General features: G+C 30.9%; 1 protein-coding gene across 3 annotated transcripts; it reads right to left on the bottom strand.

The window, feature by feature from the left end:
• Positions 1-19,405, bottom strand: LOC148611657 (uncharacterized). 3 transcript variants are annotated; one of them, XM_088592426.1, is made up of 12 exons: positions 19,240-19,405; positions 14,108-14,425; positions 13,325-13,538; positions 12,671-12,783; positions 11,853-11,886; positions 10,510-10,596; positions 9,776-9,855; positions 7,860-8,009; positions 7,117-7,300; positions 6,063-6,216; positions 4,702-4,793; positions 1-4,336 (listed from the first exon to the last, which is right to left on the bottom strand). In XM_088592426.1, the coding sequence occupies exons 2-12, from the start codon at positions 14,404-14,406 to the stop codon at positions 4,253-4,255; spliced, it is 1,491 nt and encodes a 496-aa protein (XP_088448552.1). In that variant the 5' UTR covers positions 14,407-14,425; positions 19,240-19,405; the 3' UTR covers positions 1-4,252. The 3 variants fall into 3 exon arrangements, with proteins under 3 accessions (XP_088448552.1, XP_088448550.1, XP_088448549.1); XM_088592424.1 differs by lacking the exon at positions 19,240-19,405 and adding an exon at positions 16,377-16,468; XM_088592423.1 differs by lacking the exon at positions 19,240-19,405 and having other exon boundaries at positions 14,108-14,528.
• Between the last annotated feature and the right edge of the window lie 1,789 nt (positions 19,406-21,194).

The following is a 21,194-nucleotide window of genomic DNA, read 5'->3' as shown; positions in this document are numbered from 1 at the left end:
TATACCACTACAATTGGTTTATTATCTGATAAAATATTGCATATGATAAATTATTGCCATTTATAATAAATAAAATATGTCAACACTTTTTGATCAAAATGTACAAATAATCATAAGTCGTCATACTGTGAAAGTACTACTGTTCATGGGGTACCAATTTTTGTGGTTTTCGTGGGTAGGCCAAACCACAAAATTTGATTCCCAACGAAAAGGAAATTTCAATAGATGTTTTAAATGAAAACTTTAAAACCACGAATCCAAGAATCCACAAACGTATGTTTCCTCCATAATCCATGAAAATTGGTATCCACGAATTAAAGTACTTTTACAGTAACTCATATCATATCAAAGATACAACCATTGGTAGCTTTGACATTAGGGCTTCCATTTCAAAATTATTTCAATCAGTAGATCTTCCTACTAAATCAACTAATTATTTTTTAAGAGCAATGAAACATAGTTTAAATATAAGGACACAAGATCAGCTTGTATTAAGGCAAAACATTTTCTTACATAAACATCTCAATATAAATTCAAGGAGTTTTCAGGCATTTTAAAAGGCACTGATTGGTCCTAAACTTAAAATATGTAAGTGTAAAAAAATTGTTATGCAAGGGAAACAAGCATTATCTTATGAAGCTCATGATATGTGAAATATACAATATAGGTACATTGTCGAAAATTATTGAAGATATGTGATGAGGGGACGGAACGGGTAGGAATTGCGAGGCTCCGCCAAATAACCTCATTGCAGGATAAATAGGGTTATTGCGTAAATGCTTGAGTTTTGATGCATACACAGAAGACAATAATAAACATACAGATGTAGTGATATGTCTCATGCTTTAAATAGGAAATAAACAAAAATAAATCCCACTGAACTTGAAAAAAAATTCAATGAGGAAACTCTCGTTTAAAATCAAGATAGCTGTTTAGGTATCATCAAAGATAAAGTGAAAAAAAAAGTCTATCTCCAGTAACTGAGTTCTTTAAAATACATAAAGGTTGGTTGTGGTACAATAACATAGGGTAATTAATCTTGATAATAACCAGATAAATCGTCATTCTCTCTTCATATAAATACAGTTTAATGAAAGCAATATAATGATAGAAAAAATACAAAAACAAACAAAACAAACCAGAAACACAGAGACAATGTACACATTGAAAATACATGATTATGTCCTTCTATATTCATATTGTAACATGACTGTATTTAATGAGCTTAATTTGAAACTAACTTCACGTGAACATAATGACTTTTGCCTGAAAAAAAGTTACAAGTTAACATTTAAGTTAATGAAATTATTTGACTTCACATTGAAAAAAAAATTCAATAAAAAAAATGATAACATTGTGTAAATCTATAGACTAAAATTAACAATTACATTTTACAATGAAGAAAATCCACTTTGATAGTAAACAGTAAAAAAAAAATACATATATATACAATATATATATGACATTAGTGCATACAGTTCATAGCTTAATCAATATGAAATGCAGTTCCTGTATAATTGTCTAAAAAGATACCAAGTATTCAATTAAATTTCATTGAGACATGGTCTGATGCCTTGAAGCTTCAAGAGTTGTGTATGATGAACAATTTAGATTAAAATTAACATGTTTTAAATTGATTAGTATTTTCCCTTAAAATGATAATTCCTGTTACTTGCATATTCCTGATATAATAATTGCATAATTCTGACAAATAGGCTATACAATTAACAGGAATTCTCCATGTTATGATTATTTACATAAATATGACACATAATTAACTGGTCCTGGTGTCATAAAAAATCTGAAATTAAGATTTTCCTTTCCTCAAATCCATCCTCAACCTAGGTTTTGACCAATCACGTTGCTATCATGATTTGAATAAAACTCTTTTAGATTTTTATGAAGCCATGCCCTGGAATCTTCAAAATGCAACCAATTCTTCAGACCCTCAAGGACAATTTTTATTCTTCTTTAACTTTATGGTTAAGACTACTTATGATTTACTTGTATGAGATGTAATGCTATACATGTATTGTTTTTTTATTGGATTTCATTGTGTGCTACCTACGAATCTTTTGAGCAAATATCTTGTAAAACTTATTTGAAATGCATTAGTATTCATAGGACAATATCTTGTATTTTTCAAGTGCTTGCCTAAATCTGAATGAAATTACCCATGTTTGAATAAACATGTCAATTCAAATTTAGGACCACCAAAATTCTGTTGAAGCACAAAAATTTATTGTAACATTTAAGTGTAAGTTTTAATAAGAATCAGGCAAAATGGGAAAAATCAGAAACATACATATCAACACCCCACCGATCTGACAATATAATTCACTAAAGGATGATTTCTCTATATGAAATGACTATGATTTGATTTGTGCATCACTGGACTTGTTCAGAAATTTTTCAATAGAATGTTAAAAAAAAGGAGACTTTTGACTGAGTTATCTGCTCTTGAAATGTTCGTTTTTCAGTACATTTTAAAGGGAAAGACCACCTTTGCATTAAGTCAGGCTCTTATGATAAATCATACCCATGTAAACAAAAATAAATAACCTTTAGTGAAAAATGCGCTTTTATAAAATTCTCAAGGCTATGCAAAGTTCAAAACAGTCTTGCAGAACTCTCCAATCTGAAGGAAGATCATAGCCAGATTTTAATGATTTTTACCGATAGCTTCCGATTCGCTCATGACGTCACTAAGTCAGTTAGGTACTGATACAAGTACTGCAAATAATATGTAAACAAAGAATATTCCGTAAATATTTCTACGATCATGTTTATCTAATCACCAAAACACGAAGACTTGTCAAGCTTACGATTACACGAATGATAAAAGAGAAATGTTCTAAAAGTTTTTTACCAGCAACACAAACATTCTTTGGAAGTAGCCATAAGATTTTTCTTACAAATACTAGTCATCTGGCAGCAAATCCCAATTTTCGTCAATGTTGTCTGACATTTACTTACATGTTGTGCCTCAATCTCTTCTTCTATTTATTTTGGGTTGAAATTATAGGGGAAAAGTCACAAATCTGAGATTTCTTTGGACATCGTAATCAATTACCTATTTACTTTCACTTTACAAACCGACTTCGTGACATCACAGTTCAACCGGTCATGGTGGTGCCATTGGGGCAGGAAATTCAAATTTCCTAATTACAAACCTCAATTTATTAATTAAGAAAAGGAAATTAATTTGTTTCAATTTAATTTTCATGAATATTTAACAGATTAGTTTCGATATTTATGACTTGCACAATAACGTGTCTTCTCCTTTAATGAAATTATATCTCAAATTACCAACATGATAATGAAAATCTCCAATTTCCTTGATTCTGATGGGGCATATAGTCCAATTACACTTTCAAGATGGTGTTTTTTCATACTATATTTCACCTTCTGCCTGATTCATACAGAGACTGACACTTAAAAAGTACAACCACAATATCCTTAAATGCAATAAGCTATGTCTTTATAAATCCAACAGTGTGGAAACTGGCCATATTGAATAATCAAATGTGATGTTAACATGCATAATAAAAGTTACAAAAAAAAACATTATAAAATGTACTAAAATTTTGTGCAAAAAGTATTCATAGTTCAGGTTATACTAAAACTAAATTAAAAAAATTTTAATCTCAAAGTATAATGCATTAATATCAAGAAATGAACACAGAAATTTAGTAGACACCACACATTAAATTTTAACCTTTGAAAAAAAAACAATTTCAAACAGAAAAGTACTTTACAAACAATGAAATAACGTGACATAAATCTCATTGTTTTGTAAAGAACACAAGTTCAACTTGTTGCAGCACAGCAGGAAATATTCAAATCAGTTTTCCTCATAATGATTACAATATATTAATAAATTTATAAAACAATAAATATATAGTGTCAACTGTATTAGTTCAATTATGAAACAATAAAATTGTACAGCTTCAGTAACAATCAAATCCTTAACAAATACTATAGTTTTATTCACAACCCCTTAAAATCAACATTTCTCTCATAATTTCATTTATCACCTGCTTGACAAAACTGTTTCCTATGACTGAACACTCTTAATTGAAACAAATCTACACTGAACAAATTAAGTCTTAACTACAAATTTGTTTGATTTAAAAAAAAACATTGTTAATTTGAAAATCAAACAAATACTAATCCAAAATTACACATTTCAATAACAGTTCAGCAATAATTTTGGTTGGGACTTTCGTTGTGAAGAAAGGGAGACAAATCTTTACGCCTTAGATGATATTCCTTTCCATGCTATGGTCTTTGGTACAGGGATACCAGTCTCTATCAAATCTGTCTCCAGAAACCCCTAAACATAAAAATTAAATTTCAAAATGAGATAAAATTACCATAGGAATACTGTGAATTTTTTTTTTAAAAGAATGCCCCAGCTTCAGATTAAAAATATTTATAATTTTCTCAAGTTGAAGTTAGAAACAAACACTGCCTAAATCAAAGAGGAAAAATGTTAATTGACCATTCATCACTATTTTTCCATTGAGCAAATGTGTGTGGAAGTTAAATTATTTTCATTGTATTTCTAGGGAAAATTTAGATCTTCACGTACAAAAATTGGGAAAAGTCAGTTTTATTTATAATGTATTCCAGATTTTTTTGTTTAATTGTACATTTTGTTTATATTACCATTTAATTGTAGTTACTCTATTTCATTACCTTGACAGCAGTTCCAACATTATTCAGATCCAACAGAAATGTATCATGTCCAAACTTCGAGTTCAGTTCATAAAATGTAACAGAAGTATTCCCTGGAAAGACAGAACAATAAAATGTCAGGGTTGATAAGGACAAACAGAATAGTCATAGTATTTTTCTTCAGGAACCCGAGAGAGAAGTAGAAGAGAGGAACAGGTAGCACTACGATATTATCTTATTTAAGTGCTAAGCAGAAGCTAAAAATAAATGATTCATGCATTTCTTAATCCCAAAATTTTTCTTGATAATCCTTCACTAGGCCTCATAGAAACTGTATTAAAAATTAAAGTGCAAATGGAAGTTGCCCACTGGAGATATTAACACTGAAAATTTGGTTACATTCTACTACAGAAATCCCGCCATAATTTTTAAATCATAACCAGTCAAAATATGTTTTTATGATATAGCTGATAACGTTGTATAAGGGAATGAACATAAGACAGGTTATTTTAAGGAGGTAGACCTATGATAAGGGACATAACTCTTGAAATCAGTGATGTTTGCATCATATTCATTTTCACCAAAGCGTATCAAGCTTCCGTTTGAAACAGAATGAAATCAATCCAAGTTACTTTGATACTTACATGAAATTGATGTAAAATGTATACAAATGTTTCTATGATTTGTAGAGTTTTGTCCCTTACCTTAGGTCTATCTCCTTAAGGAGATAACAAATGTATTTCACCAATTTTATTGATTGTTTTGAGTTATGATGAATCAACCCCCTTCCTAGCATACTTATTTTTTTTTTAAAGAGCAATTGTGGGTTGCAAACAAACTAACTAAATCCCACATGATAATTGTTTACATGTATTGAGTATCACAATAATTAAAATTAAATATTCGTCGTAAATATCAAAACTCCAATACTAAATTCAGGTTCATATATTTGATTAACAGTGCTATGCAGTAGTACCATACAGAAGCCATTTCTTATTTTGATAGCACATGTTTTTGATGTAACAGTTTCTTCTTCACATGATGAATGCAGAACTGTTTGGGGAGACACAATGAACGTGGCGCTATAGGATTATGTTTATCTGGACACAATGGACTGCAGCATTTGATATACCTGTGGTCCAATGTGTTTAGATTAACATAAAACTCTAAAGAATCATTGTGTCATTCCAAACAGCTCTGTGTTCACTGTGTCACACCAGTTCTTGTGTTAGGATACCCAGCATGTCTTTAACCAATGGTAACATTTAATCATTCCTAAGTATATTATATAATGTATTGTAACTTCTGTTTCAGTTTAAAATGAATTGTTTACCTTATCTTTGTCAAGGGGAATCATGATATAGCATGAAAAGTATACTGACCTGCCTCTTGAAGTGACCGGGCAAGAAACCGTTGCTGATGGATAGGGAATAAAATATCAGTCTGTACACCAATTATCATGACAGGGCAGGTAACTCTGGCAAGAGCTTTATGAATAGAACCATAACCCTCTCCGACATCAAACAAATCCATGGCCTGTTGAACAAAAGTAATATATTCATCTTTAAGTAGCAATCTTTATAAAATCAGACAGATGGTGATTCATGCATGCCAAAAACCACTGATTTCTGTTTAATTTCTTGTCCAGACACCACAACTGATTTATAACTAGTCTTAATTTTTCATTTGGGGTTTGCGTTTTTGAGATAAAATTTATATAGATTGTACATGAAATCAGCACTTAGAAAGAGTTATCATTCTTGATTTGGTCAGATTGGGCTGATAAGTGGGAGACTAAAGTTTCGTTTTCTCAAAAGTACAGATTTAAATACAGAAACTCAAAGGACTATTGTCAAATAAAAAACATTGCAAATGTAAACCAAAAAAGCATCATCTGATCTATGGGTTTTTCTACACTATGAATCACCTTACCATAGGCAGTGCCTGAATTTTATATGGACTGGTACTTAAAACTTAAAGTTAATAATGTATATCTTCTAAATTTATTATACAAGAAACTTGAAATACATAAACAGAACATCCCACTTCAAATGCAAAAACAATTATTTAAGTTCATTCATTCATATCTACATATGATGCCTAACCTTCCTATAAATATATGTTTTTTTTTCTCTATGAGGATTGGAGAGATAATGTAATAAAAAGAATTGAAATAAAAATAATAGATAAAAAGGTGTAGTCATGATATCCCATTCGTACTGGAACATGATACTGAAATGTATCCAAAACTGCTTACAAGCTATGCCACGTCTATATAATGCCAAACAATAAATTTGAAATTAATCCATCAACTGGGAGCTGAAATAATTTCAACAAAATTCCGACAAATGGACAGGCAAAAGAGGCGATTCCAACATACCACCCACTCTTTAAGTGGGGGTATATAATTGTATATGCTTTACGGGAAATACTTACTTTCGAGATATAGAGAATAGAATTAGGATCATATTTAGTACTGAATGCTTCTCCCTGATGTTCTAGATAACTCTCTATAGAGAATGTAGGACACAGTGTTGGTGGTACATCTCCCTCCATCCTCTGTCGATCAAACCTCTCATCCCATTCCGGTCCACTTCTATAAGTCATTGTAGCTATCTCCCTAGATAAAACAGCAAAATAAAAGTATGAATTAGAGGAGAAGTTAATCTTAGAATATTAACCATTCTAGAGATGTAAAAATATACAAATAAATCATTATTAATGATTGTTGATCATATCAACACCTGGTATGTCATGAATTTCGCATATTTTCTTATTCTATCTCCAATTCGGTTTTCTGTTTTACTTGTGCTGTAAAACTGAAATCATTGGCATGCACAAAAAAGAGCAGTTATACAGAATTCTAATCAAGATGAAGAGGACAGTTGGCTTCCTAAATAATAATTAAATATGGGCAGTCTTCTGATTATGCAATGCAATTCTGGTCAATATTGTATGATGATACATATCATGACATTACTGCTTCAAAGTATTATGATATACTGAACAAAGGCAGTTTTAAAAATGAGCCTGATAAATCTTGAGGTATTTTTTTTCATGTAAACCTGCCTCATTCCCATTTTCTTCCTTTCACCTTGAAGCCAAATTACTACAGTTAAAAAAAATAATTTTGTTGTTATTTTTCATATCTCATAATAAAACTAATAAATTTAACAAACCTGGCAAGTTTCATCCCCATCTTTGGATATTTGCGATCATAGTAATGTCCTTTGTTCCAATTTGGATCTGACATAATAGCTTTTCTCTGTAGGTATCTCATGGCAATAGATGATGGATGGGAATGAGTACATGATGATATGGACACTACACTAAAAATAAAAAAAAATTATCTCCCTTTACAGCATATACTGTGCTAAGGACAATTTAAGAAGATAAAGAAAAAATGAAGAGATTCATTATGAAGAGGTATAAGAACTTAATTAAATTTTTGTTTTGTTTTGTTTTGTTTTGTTTTGTTTTGTTTTGTTTTTTTTTTTTATAGGTAAAGCAAATTTGCAGGAAATCTGCCGTCAATTAGAGAATAAAATGCATGATTTTGCTACTACCTTGCCATTAAAAACAGTCAGTGATTTAGTATACATCTTCTAAAATCTCAAGCTAACACAGTATAGTACATTATGAAATTATATCATTAAATTTGAACCAATGGGAAGCCCTAAACATGATCATGTCTTCAAAATCTGTCGTTTAATGAGAATACCATTAACGGAGTCTCCTTTTATTTTCTATTTAAGAATTGGCAATAATAAAAATTTTGTCTATTGAAAAATAACATAAATAGAAAACATATATAAAAATGTAAAATGTTTTGTGTGATACAAGTAACAGATATTGTTAAGGAGGTAGACCTAGGGTAAGGGACATTATTCTTGAAAATCAGTGATGTTTGTATCATATTCAATTTTAACAAAGCCTTTCAAGATTTCATTTAAAACAGAATGAAATCAGTCCAAGTTACTTTGAAGCTTACATGAGATTGATGTTAAAAAGCTGAATACAAACATTCCCAGGATTTGTAAGAGTTGTGTCCCTTACCCAAAGTCTACCTCCATAAATCAATTTGTTTGTTTAATAGGTTAGTATTTTAATTTAATTATGAAAGTTGATATTATTACTAAAGACCATTCATTATTTGCCTTTTTAACATAATTTAAAAAAATTTATATGTTATACTACCAACAATGTAATGTGAGGGTAAAAATGTCGAAGATAGAAAGTGTTCTTTTTGTAATGATTCTTCTATTGAAGATGAGAAACATGTCATAATGCAGTGTCCACTATATGCAGACTTAAGATTGAATTTATTTCAAGACATTGATAGATATAGTGATATGTTTAGATATCTAAATGAAGATGAAAAATTTATTTATCTTTTTAAATCAGATGATTGTGGTTATATGGTTGCCAAAACCTGTTTTAATATTTTAAATAGAAGAAATACCTTTTTATATTCATGAATATGTAATTGGTTTGTCAAAATAAGAGACATACATTGTAGATTTATACAGTCTCTCATAATTCTTTTTAGTATGGCACTTGTTAGTGTTTCATATTTGTAACTATTGTTTTTATTGTATTGTATATGTATATTGCAAGTGGCGAGACTATAATAAAATATTGAATTGAATTGTAAAGTACAATAACAATATTGAAAATTGCTAGTCCTAGTCCTTAAATTAATTAAAATGACTCAATGAAACTATTATTTATTACTCATTTATTCAATGAGCTGTCAGGACAAGAGCAAGAAAAACAATGGAATGAAGATGACCAGTAACAACCTTATTAACCACTTATTCATTTTTTTTTGCTATGTTTACATTCATAAAATTACATGCTTCTTTAGTTTTAACTATTATTTCCTTCCAAATTCCAAAAGATCAATTTACCAGGTGCAAATTCATAGGAGTGTATCCACTGTATGCCCCTTTAAATTGAAAAAAAAATTTCTTTGTGCATGAAATCTTGATTTTCACAAATTGTTCACCCAATCTGTTTTGCCTGATGTTGTTCAGCTTTTAATTATATTTATTTCCAACCTAAAATCCTGGTAAAGCCCCTGTTAACATCTTACCTGTCCACTCTCTCAGGATACATTACAGCTGCTAAGACAGAACACATTCCACCTAATGATGATCCTACAGCACAGTGAACCTGTTCAAATACACAAAAAATCAAAATGTACTTACATTTGAATTTGCAAAGTACTTCTATTTCATGCGCATGTGTTTTAAATTCTTCCTTAGTTCCTGTCAACATTATTTCAATTTTTAGATTCACTTTGTATTGAGAAACTTAGATTCTACAAGAACCATTACTTTTACATCACATTTCTCTTAGTAACTAAACAAATATTTTTAGGTATCTTGTACAGAACTGTAAAAAATAAGGAAAAAAAACTTCATTTTGTCCAAGACTCTCTGGTACAAATGAAAAGCAATAGAAGTTAACTTAAGTAGATAATTGCCATTTTACATTTTAAATTGGGATAATCCTTAAGCAAATTTTGAAGTACATGTATTGAACTCAAACAGCAAGAAATTTTTTGCAAGGTTCTTATTTACATTATTTTTATAGTGTTCAATTTAAGGAATCATGATAATAGAAGCTTGCCAGATTTCAGTTATTCTTTAACTTCAAATCTCAAAAACTCAAAATTTAAAAAGCCAGTAAAAATGAGTATATGTGCCTCAGTTTTGGAGAAAAAAAATCCTGAAAGTAAGCAAATGTGAAAAATACCTAGACAGTGTAAGATTACTTTACCTAAAGCACTGTGACATAATACAGTGCTTAAAGCTTTCAGCATACCTTTTCCAATCCCAAATGGTCAAGCAATAAGAACTGAGCTCTGACCATGTCCTCCACACTAACAACTGGGAAGGTAGTCGCATATCTCTAAAAAAACAACAAATAAATGAATTGTTTGAAAATTAAAAAAACAAAAACAAAAAACAACACATACTTATGCAGAGATTAATATTGTGTTGTAGAGTCTGACTTCGTTCCATTTTTTAAAATATTTTTTTATATCAAACTGATTTACTGACTTGGATACATGTGTTTTCCATTCATATTTCCACCATTCTATTCAATTCTAATTGTTCACATCAAGTTCCACAAAGCTAAGTAGCAGTCCCCATTCTCAACTCACTGCAACTTTCAAGAGAGTAACTAAAGGCTCCAGGGAGAGTGTAATTAATGTACATTTCTATTTACCTAATTTGTATATATTATAGAGGACATGTGATTTCTTGAACATTTGTGAAAATATTGAAAATCTAAGATGATTTTTGTCATTCTTGGCAGATAATTGGTTCGAATTCCATTTTAATGTCATAAAAAAAGTTGTTTTGCTTAATGACGTTACACTCAAAATTTAGGAGAATCTGAACTGCAATTGTAATTTTTCTTGTTTAAAGTAATTAGAGAAAGAGTATTTGACACTCATGGATTATGAAATTTCAATCATCTTTATAGTTAGACGATTGTATTTTAAGCACCAACAAAAGCTTGAGCTGAAAATACCATTTCGGGACAAAGCTTGTGTCTTTTTTGTTAAAAACTTTGAACTGATTATGAGACACATCCAAACACATCAAATATGCAAATGCCAATATCAGCTTCCTGTCCAATTGAAATAAACTACTAAAATGGTGAAATATTACCTACTGAGTAGGTTAATATAAAAAATAAAATCACAGATTTCTCCGTTATGAGACTAGATACACCAATAAAACATTGCTCACTTGTGTTTCAATGTAATTGGAGAATTTTAAGACAACATGTAACTTTTTCTTAAAAATCTGAAAGTTCCTTTGTTAAAGGCAATGTGTATATACATGCAGTTTAAAATTTTCACCTCATTAAAGAAAAACTTGAATGATCATTTAGTAAATTATTCCTGTCAATTTTTGTTGAAATCCAACCACTTGTTTTATAGAAAAAGGGAAATAACTCCAGGTCACATGTGATTGGATTAGCACAGGTAAAATGATTACCATTCAACAACATGCAAAATTCATTTTGTGTAAATTTGCTGGAAATACATGCAATAAGAAAACTGGTATAACTGAAGTTTTTGTGCAGAAAAATTTAAATTGAACAAAATGTCATGAAACTTTTATAAGATACATGCACACATGAAAGCATACCTCATTTGTAACTGGGTTTATTGATGATGGTCCTCTGAAATAAAACATGTTAATTCAACAAAATAATAAATGTAAAATTATCATTTTCATCCTGAAAAAAAAAATTAAAGCTATACTTCCCATCTGAACAAATACCATAATCCAGCTTGAGCGTCACAAAACTTTAAAAAAAAAAAATTAAGTCTGAGAGAGTTCTAAACTTCCATGGTAATTGGAATCTAAGTCTTTGAAATTGATGATGTTACAAACAGTCATCTTGTAAAAATTTCTCAGAGTAAAGTAATTTGTCAAGTTTGGTGTAACTGAGTCAGAAGGTTCAAATGTTAAAAATCTTCAAATGACAGGAAATGTTTTCATCAATCAGTTTAAATTGCTTGCCTTTCTGCAGCATATCAGTATTTAACTGGCTATATGTAGGTAGAAAAAATATTTTTGTTTGGCTTCATATGCATTCTTTAGTTTAAATTCTTAATATTATCTGTATTAAAAAAAACAAATTAATGGAGCCTATGAAGTAAAAAATCAAAATCAGAAGTTTTTTTTTTGGCAAACAAAACCCCACAAATATTCAAGATAAGCCTTTACAAGATAACTGATATGCAGTAATGACAACTTTGCAAATAGGAGATAATCCTATGTTATAGACAACAAGTTGAGTACTATATAACTCCTTCTGAACTATCTGTCTATGGTAAGATTTTTATTTTGTTTTCAAAAACCTAATGATTGAGAAAACAGAGATAGATCAGAGTGTTGGTTATTGGCAGTAAAAATATTTTTATGACAGAACTGTATTGATTGTTTACAGTTAAACTTACGTGGTCCCATAACATCCACCTAGGTTGTTTGTACAAATGATGAAGAATTTATTGGTGTCTAAGGCACATCCAGATCCTACAAACTTTTCCCACCATCCTGGTGTCATGTTTTCCTAAAAATAACAGAAGTACAATGAAGAACAATACTTGATTGAGGTGTGTCCACAAAGCATATTTTTTCCACATTGAATATTGTAGTGTAATTCTAGCACCAATGAAATTCATCTACTCAATATTTTAACCACATGAAAATCCAATCACTCAAAGGATAAGACCTAATAAAATGATTCATGAGCAGAAAATACAAGTTCTTTTTCCAGCCTTAAAAAAGATTCTAAGCCTTATTATATTATATTGGAAATCCCAGGCATGAGAAAAGTATCTAATTTACATGACAAAAAATTATCAACCAATAAAATTTGTAGCTAGGGCTTTTTTATATGTTTGTAATGGACCAAACCAGAAATTCAACTTCTGTTCTTGTAAACAATGTTGTGCTGTCACAGCATACATGTACCTGCACAATACCTTTTGACCAATCACTAACTTCTGGAATAATACTAGCACTCCAAGAATGCCATGCAGTTTCTGAATCAATCAACTGACTATACTGTTCAAAACTTGCATGTTTATAAACTGCGTATGCAACCATACCTCATGGCTCTTTGCGTGTGAACTTGCTGATAACCCTGCATGAACTATAACGACATTGTCTTTAGCCTCATTTAAGGTTCCCCATGTTTCATATGCTATGGTAAGCTCAGGAAGTACAGCATCATGATATTTTAGCTTGAATGGTTCTTCTGTGGTAAATGTCTTGTAGCCAGATACAACTTTATGGTATTCTGGCTCAGGACCTGCCATTTTACTGAAAAGAAAAAAAACTTGAGGATAAATTGTGGTAAAAAAAAGCATATTTGCAAAATACATGTACTTCCAGGTCAAAGACCTTAACTTACATAAAAATTCAGTTTAAATGCATATATCGGTACATGTTTATTTACATGTATATCATACTCAACTCCTTTACTTAGCCTTGGGCTGCTATAGTAGCTGAAAACTGTTTGCCATATACTGATGGTGTGTTTGATATCTATAATGAGATCAGATTTGTGGAAAGTTGGAAAATAAGTGTTCAATATTCATTAAAGGGGTGGCAAAGTTTATAACACTGAATAACTGGAGAATAGAAATCAACATATTGTTTTAAATAGAGTTTAGGTTGCTCATTCTACTATATTTTGACTTTACATTCTATGTGCAATATTTTAGTTTGTGTTTTTTATGGCATTTTGTCATGGTGTGTGTCAAACTAAGTTGAGCAGTTATCTACTAGACATGCTTTCATGCTTAGTGACACATGTACAAATTAATAACAGTCATTTCAACAAATGGTTCAGTCATAAAAATAGGCACATAAAATGAATAAAATCATACTTTCTGGTTAGACAAGGAAAATCCGTCTGCATTCCACGGAATGGTGGGGAATCCTCTTTGTAGTCTGGGACATCAACTTGTCTCACACGGATTGTGTCATTTTCTAATGGCAAAACATTCGATTTCAGGGCAAGTGTTCTCGTTTGGTGGAAATGTCTTCTCTGAGAAAATCTGCATCTTGTTTTCTTTGCACTGGTGTTTTTTTCTACAAGAATTCCTGATGATGCAACCACGTAATTTTTCAATTCTCCTAAAAGTGATGTCAACACACGCACTTCTCTTGATACGGTAGGAAGCATTTTGTCAAATGTCCACCAGCTGAAGTGATGGATCATAAATACTGAATTGAGTACTCGATAACCGAAATATCGTTCTAAATTTTAGACACATTTGCATTGGTAAATTACACAATTATAAAAGTGGAACGAAACAATAGTTTAAAATGTATACAGTATAAAATAAAATAACAGGTATATGGTGCAAATGACAGATATAAATTTGTTTTCTTCCAATATAACCTTTTATGCTCTTAGCTTATACCGTATTTTATAATGAAACCTTTATCATATTTGTGTGTTCTATTTATTACAATCAATAAAGGTTCCGTTGAGAAAGTTGAAATATCAATCTACCATCAAAACAAATGTCATGCATCGAACACGTGGGTAAACAAATCGCTCAGTCATGTCAGACGATGTTATCTCGGTCAAGTGCTCATGTTAATGGCAATATATAGAATCTTACCCTATATTTCGGTGATCTTAAGGCTTAAAATTCAAAATATGTATGTATATTAAATTTATATGAAATAGTATAGGATTACATTCAACACTGTTACAATTGATGCACGAATTGGCCAAATCACATTAAAAAAAAACATGAAGTTCAATGTTTTTATATATATATTTCAATTTTGTTTTCAAAATCAACATTAATTAAATATTACAATTATAATATTCCAACATAAATTTTACAACAGTATTTAAAGCATTCCAAATAATCAACAGTACTCAAACTAACATGACATCTTAGATATCCTGATAAGTAACAGATTTAACTCTTACACAATTTATCAATAGACACATAATATATTTAGTATTAATCAAGCTAAGTTTCACCTTGATTAATCTTTCAAATATAATTACGAAATTTATAATCTGTCACAAACTAATAAAGCTCAATTAATGTCACATAAAATGTACTGCATACTAATATGTTAAATATATACTGTAGTTCCTAATATAACAAATGAAAATCATGTTAAAATATTTTAAATTAAAAAAAAATTACTCATTGTCTTTATTAGTTTGCAAGGTCTATATTCACTGGGTGATACTTGCTCCATTGAGTTACATACAAATTGCCTTATTAGTCGCGACCCTGGTTTCAAATTTTGACTTTCTGCTACTTCATTGAATTTTGTTTTTTTTAAAATCCAATTTGACAACTGTATCCGAAAGGAAATTGTGTTGTTAACATTTTTTTAAATCACAAAATGCTATATTATATTTTACGAATTTCGTTTTAATAACCAGTATGAAACCAAGGGTTTATATATATATTTAACTTCTCGATGACACGAAGATATCATTTTATTATTTCGATTATTAGGTGCTAGGCGTTAAAAGATACACATTTTTTGAAATTCAATATCCAACTATAAGTGCATGTTCAAGCAAGTCAAACGCAAAACTCTTTTCTAAAGAGTTTTTTTTTTCAAATTCATATGGACTATGCCGGAAGAAAGTATGAAATAAGATTTATTATATTTATGATATCACACCGTATAAGTTTTGTGCTTATTTTAGAAAAATATGCGATTTTCGGGTTCAACATTTTGACCAAAATTTACCGGAGTGCGAATAAGTAGCTATGACTGTCTCTATGTGGTTCCGCGCTGCACGAAAAGGGGTAAAACTAGAATTTTGTAAGTTACTATACATGTATATTCATGCCGATCAACTTGTCATAATAGTGAAGAAAACTGGGAAAATCGAATAAGAAATGTGCAAAAATGTCATAAACTTTTGCGATAATGAAATTAGTGAGTTGATAGAAACTCGTGTAGAGGTTGATATTAACGGAAATCCCAGAATTTAAAGGAACTACCGTGATAGAAGTGTCAATTATGGCTTTCATAACATCCTCTATTTTTTTGTTAAAAGTAGAAAATGATCATAAGAAATAATTAGCGGTATTATTCTAGTAGTTTATCTCTCGTTCCTTCAGTAATAAAGAAGAAAACGGAATGTATCCACAGCAACCATACCTTTCATATCACTGTTTCAAACATCTCCAATATAACAGAAAAAAAAACACAGATCACATTACACGTGTTATACAAAGATGAATCTATATCATTTAATATCGGAAATTCATGTTGGATGCGTTTCAAAACTTGTAAAAATAATGTTAAAAGGAAATTGCTTTAAACTACGTAAAATGGTAAATTGGTTTCTTATGTGTATCTTGGGTAATTGTAATTTGGACCAAGCAACTCTGTGTTTGATTTAGTGATAGTCCAGAGAGTTACATGAAATCAAAACCACCTAGAGTACATGTTGTATATAAACCCATTCGTCAGTCACACCTTCGTATCAGCAACTCCGATTATTTTGGACTACACGGTAAATTTTGAGTGAGAATTATGCAGTTATCAAGAAATGTAGTTACTTTGACCTCTGGTCTGATTGACCGTGGGAATTAGTAATATCACTTTTCTAGGAATGAAAAATTAACACTTAAAAAATCGCAATCATCTCTTTTGTCATAAATTTTAGTATGAAGCTTGCTAGTGTAATATCTAAATCAAGAAAAGGCATACGAGTAATATTATTGGTAAACTCGGTTAACTTAATTATTTTGAGAAGATATCTTGAACATAATTTTTAAAGTTATGATTTATTGATTATGGGGTTTAACGTCCGAGCAGCAATCTTTCAGCTATACTCAGGCGATGAACAAGAAATGGACGATAAAATGAACATGAAATGATGATGATGATGATGAAATGAAAAAAAGGGACGGGACACAAGGACAATAGGGCTGACAAATCTTGATTGCCACTAGAAAAGGGAGGAATGGGTAGGGTCGGGCAATTTAGCCTCCTGTGGCGGAGCGCAAGGGTTCCTACTTATATCGAATACCACAGCAGGGTTCTTTAACGTGCGAGGAACGTGGCATCTTTCCCAACACGGTGCATCACTCAAAGTTAGGATTATTTACGGCCAATATATTACAAATATATCTAAAGGTATTATTAAATTTCGGCAACAGATCATGTTAAGAAGGATCTTGAAAGAGTTTAGCCATGAATTGTGATTCGCAACAATAGAGAAACAAATCGGCTATGAAAGGAGCAGAATATATATCAACTGGAATACCAAGAACCTGTCTGAATATAGAATTATCAAATCGAATATAAATGCTATTCATTAAAAAATGAATTGAAAGCATTAATCATATATGAATATGTCCATTTTTTTTAAACTAGTTTAGTGTGGCAGCCTTTTATACATGGTAGAAACGTCATAACAATGAACTGAATCAATTATAAAGTCGATCCTAAATTCTAACATAACACCAAAATAGTTTTACACCATTTTTTTCATAACATTTATTACAATATGGAGTAAATATTAGCAATTTAAAAAAAAAAAATCAAACAAACCGTCCTTGTGATAAGTTAAAATTTCTGTATTATACGAAATAATGGGGAAAAGCGATTTTACGCATGCACAAAAGGTTTTAACGAATAAAAACGAAATCCGCAAACGAAAGAATGACAAAAGCCAGACCGACATTGTTACCGTATTGCTGGTAATTTTAATTCAGTCAATTCAAGATTCCTAATGTTAAAGTGTAAACAGGCACAATTAATGGATAGGGGGAATTCATGGGACATCTTATAGAATATATTACTATGACGAGGCGGAGGGGGGGAGGGGGTATACTGAATTAAAACGTGTAACAGCTGACAAATTAGTATATATTTACAGAAAGAAAAATATGACAAAAAGTAAAGAAGGCCCTGAGTTCAAATCATGCATAGACCTATAAAGAACATTTTATAAACCTTGTATCCAGGATCTACTCTAGTTGAAAAGAACAGCTAAAATGTACTCGGTGCATGGAACCCCAATTTGAGGCATCTAAACTACTAGCTAAAGATCGTGAAAAACACAATTATTTGACACAAGTTTGTATATCGCCGAATTCAACAACAACAATTAACAACTACAACAACAACACAAAAAAAAAAAAAAAGAATTAAGACAAAGCAATTACATCGATATTTGACTCATTGTAATATTTGTACATATATCAGAGTTGTTTTTAAGTCGCTAATATTGTTAGCGACCTCTTGCACTCGTAATTTCAGTATTTTACATTCGCATATGATTTGCATAATTATGTATTTATACTCCACGTTATTCTGCATACCTGTGCCGTGTTTACCACCATAGCGTCATAGTTCTGACGTCATTCGAGATAAAAATGTATCCCTTAAATATACACGTGTGTTCTACGTGTGTTTCTTGCTTGTATGAGAAATTTATAAGACATGATCGATAACACTGAACATTACCTGGTTTCCGATTCAGGCACAGGAGCTCATTGCAAGACTATGTAGGTCATATACATTAGCAGGGCCCCGATATCTATGAATATTTATTGCCAGTTGTTTAATCTTGTTCCTAAACCGGTTCCCTGGTCAATAAGCGACCAGATAGCTAAAATGTACCTCATTTTAAAATATCATACACATGCCTATGTGTGCTTTTGTGCTTGTATGAGAACGGGAAGTTTACATTAAAGATGAAATGATCGGTTACCATTGAATTTATATTATATTATATTATATTATATTATATTATATTATATTATATTATATTATATTATATTATATTATATTATATTATCTATAATAACAATAAGGTTTTAATGGCAAGGGGTAAAAACTGACAGGCAATAGTACGAAAGCAGTCTCAAAAAAGAAACCACACTTGGTTAAGAAAACTCTCTCTTGAATGCTGTTTCGTCATCTACTTACAAGTATATGAAAGACTCTGAAAATCTCAGATACAAGACATTTATACATGAATCTCTAATCACAAAAATTGAAAAATAACCTTTTGTTCAAGTTGCTGAATTGTAGATTGCAGTTCTTCGTTTTCTTGTTTTAACTTCCTGGATAGCTCTCTCATGTTTCTCTTGCTGTGTGGCTAATAACTTATCACATTTTTCTTTCCAATCTTTGTTCAACTCTTCCTCAACTTGTGATACCTAAAAAGAATCATAAAAAAGCTAATGCAAACATGGAAAAATTAGCAGTCTTCCGTTTTTAGAGCATATTAGATTCGTCCCATTTCGGATGTTGAACGTAAGCCAAAATCAGTGGCAGAGAATATTTGACAATTAGCGACTTTGGAGGCTTCAGTCTTTGATTTGTTGTGTTTAAGTTTTAATGTCTCTTGACGTGTGAGATAATTTACTTTAACTCTAACTATTTGGTTTGCTAGCATTGGGTAAGCTAAAGCTGAAAATTCGTGTTAAGGCCATATAAATAATAACGGTTATTTTTGAAGAACAAATTTCTATTTTTAAACTCAAATTGACCTTTTAAACTATGGATTAAAGTACAGAATTAATGTACAATATTTAAAAAAATTTCAAACATGAACATATCATGAATAACATCAACAGCAGCTAAGGGGGTACAAGGTCACTTTAGAAAGGCAATATCTTGTATTGGTCTTTGCTGTGACATTCCTGATCCACTTGATAGAATTCTTGTGCTGCAAATTCACTGCACTGTAAAGAGAAAAGTATCACAAGTGAGTATAGAATTCGGCAAAGTACGTTAATTTATTTTCATCAAAGAGGAAAGAAAAATAATGTTAGAAAAAAAAAAACTATACTTTTATCTAATGACTGAAATTCACTTGATAAAAATAGGTTACTCTTCTTTTAAAGAATAGATAAAGTTTTAAACGCAAATATTTCTTCATGACATAACGTACGATTGATTATTTGGTTACTGCATCTAATGAAAAAAAGGTCGTTCACACTTATTTTATCAAAAGTCTAAGAAAAAAATAATACCACAGAAGAAAATGGAAACGGGTATTGTATCACGGCAAAGTGACACTGAATAACCCTAAAAAAGCAGAGAAAAAATTACAACCCAAGAAAGTAGAATAGGTGAGAAACTACCACAATTCTGACACACTGGCCTCGAAAACGAAAATATACCGACATATGTATGTATATGACCCCCCCTCTCTCTCTCTCTCGCTCGCTCTTGCTCTCTCTCTGAAGACTAGTACTAGCCTTTACTGACATGCCAGATAAACCTCAATGGAAAATATTGAAAAAATGTCTCCCCTGACACCATATGTAACATTGTACGATCATACCCTGTCGGAGTACTTGTTGTCACTTTCGGATTTTTTTTTTGTGATTCATATTGTAAGTGCTAAATAGCTTTATATGTGCTGCTTTGTTAAACTCTATATATGCAATTGTTTAACTAATGGATGCAGTAACATTATAATGTATTATGTACACTCCTAATTACAATATACACTCCCTGGTGGCTATCACAGTTCAGCGGCATATCTATTGGTTTCAAACCAGTTTTGGGAAGGGAATCAAAAGAATTACGATGTAAAAATCTTACTCGTACAGGAATAGCCATTTGATTCGGAGGGGGCTTTGAATAATTTTATTATATGTTTTTGTTCAGGTCGTTCCGAATTGAAGATAGAAAAAAAACACTTCTTAATCTCTCTAATCCGAGCACTGTGCTTTTACATATATGGAAATAAATAATTTGATTGCAGGGGCTGATCTAGCCACTTTGAATAGGAGGATCGTGCCAGTCGGGTTCCTTAGAAAAAAAGGGTGCTAGAACATAAATTATTTCTAGTGCCATTTTTTTGTCAATTTTACACATGGAAATGACAAACGAACCAATAAAAATGGGGGTACTACCGTGCACCCTCCCATGGATCCGCCACTGATATGCATGGGAAAAATAAATGTTTCACCGTTAGCACTGTGAAAATAAAGAAATCCGCTATAC

This window comes from Perna viridis, chromosome 7, assembly GCF_037379345.1.
Source record: "Perna viridis isolate PV_CMFRI_1.1 ecotype Kerala chromosome 7, ASM3737934v1, whole genome shotgun sequence".
Lineage (NCBI taxonomy): Eukaryota > Metazoa > Mollusca > Bivalvia > Mytilida > Mytilidae > Perna > Perna viridis.
Note: the sequence above shows the minus strand (reverse complement) of the source record. Positions and strands in the feature narration are given on the sequence as shown.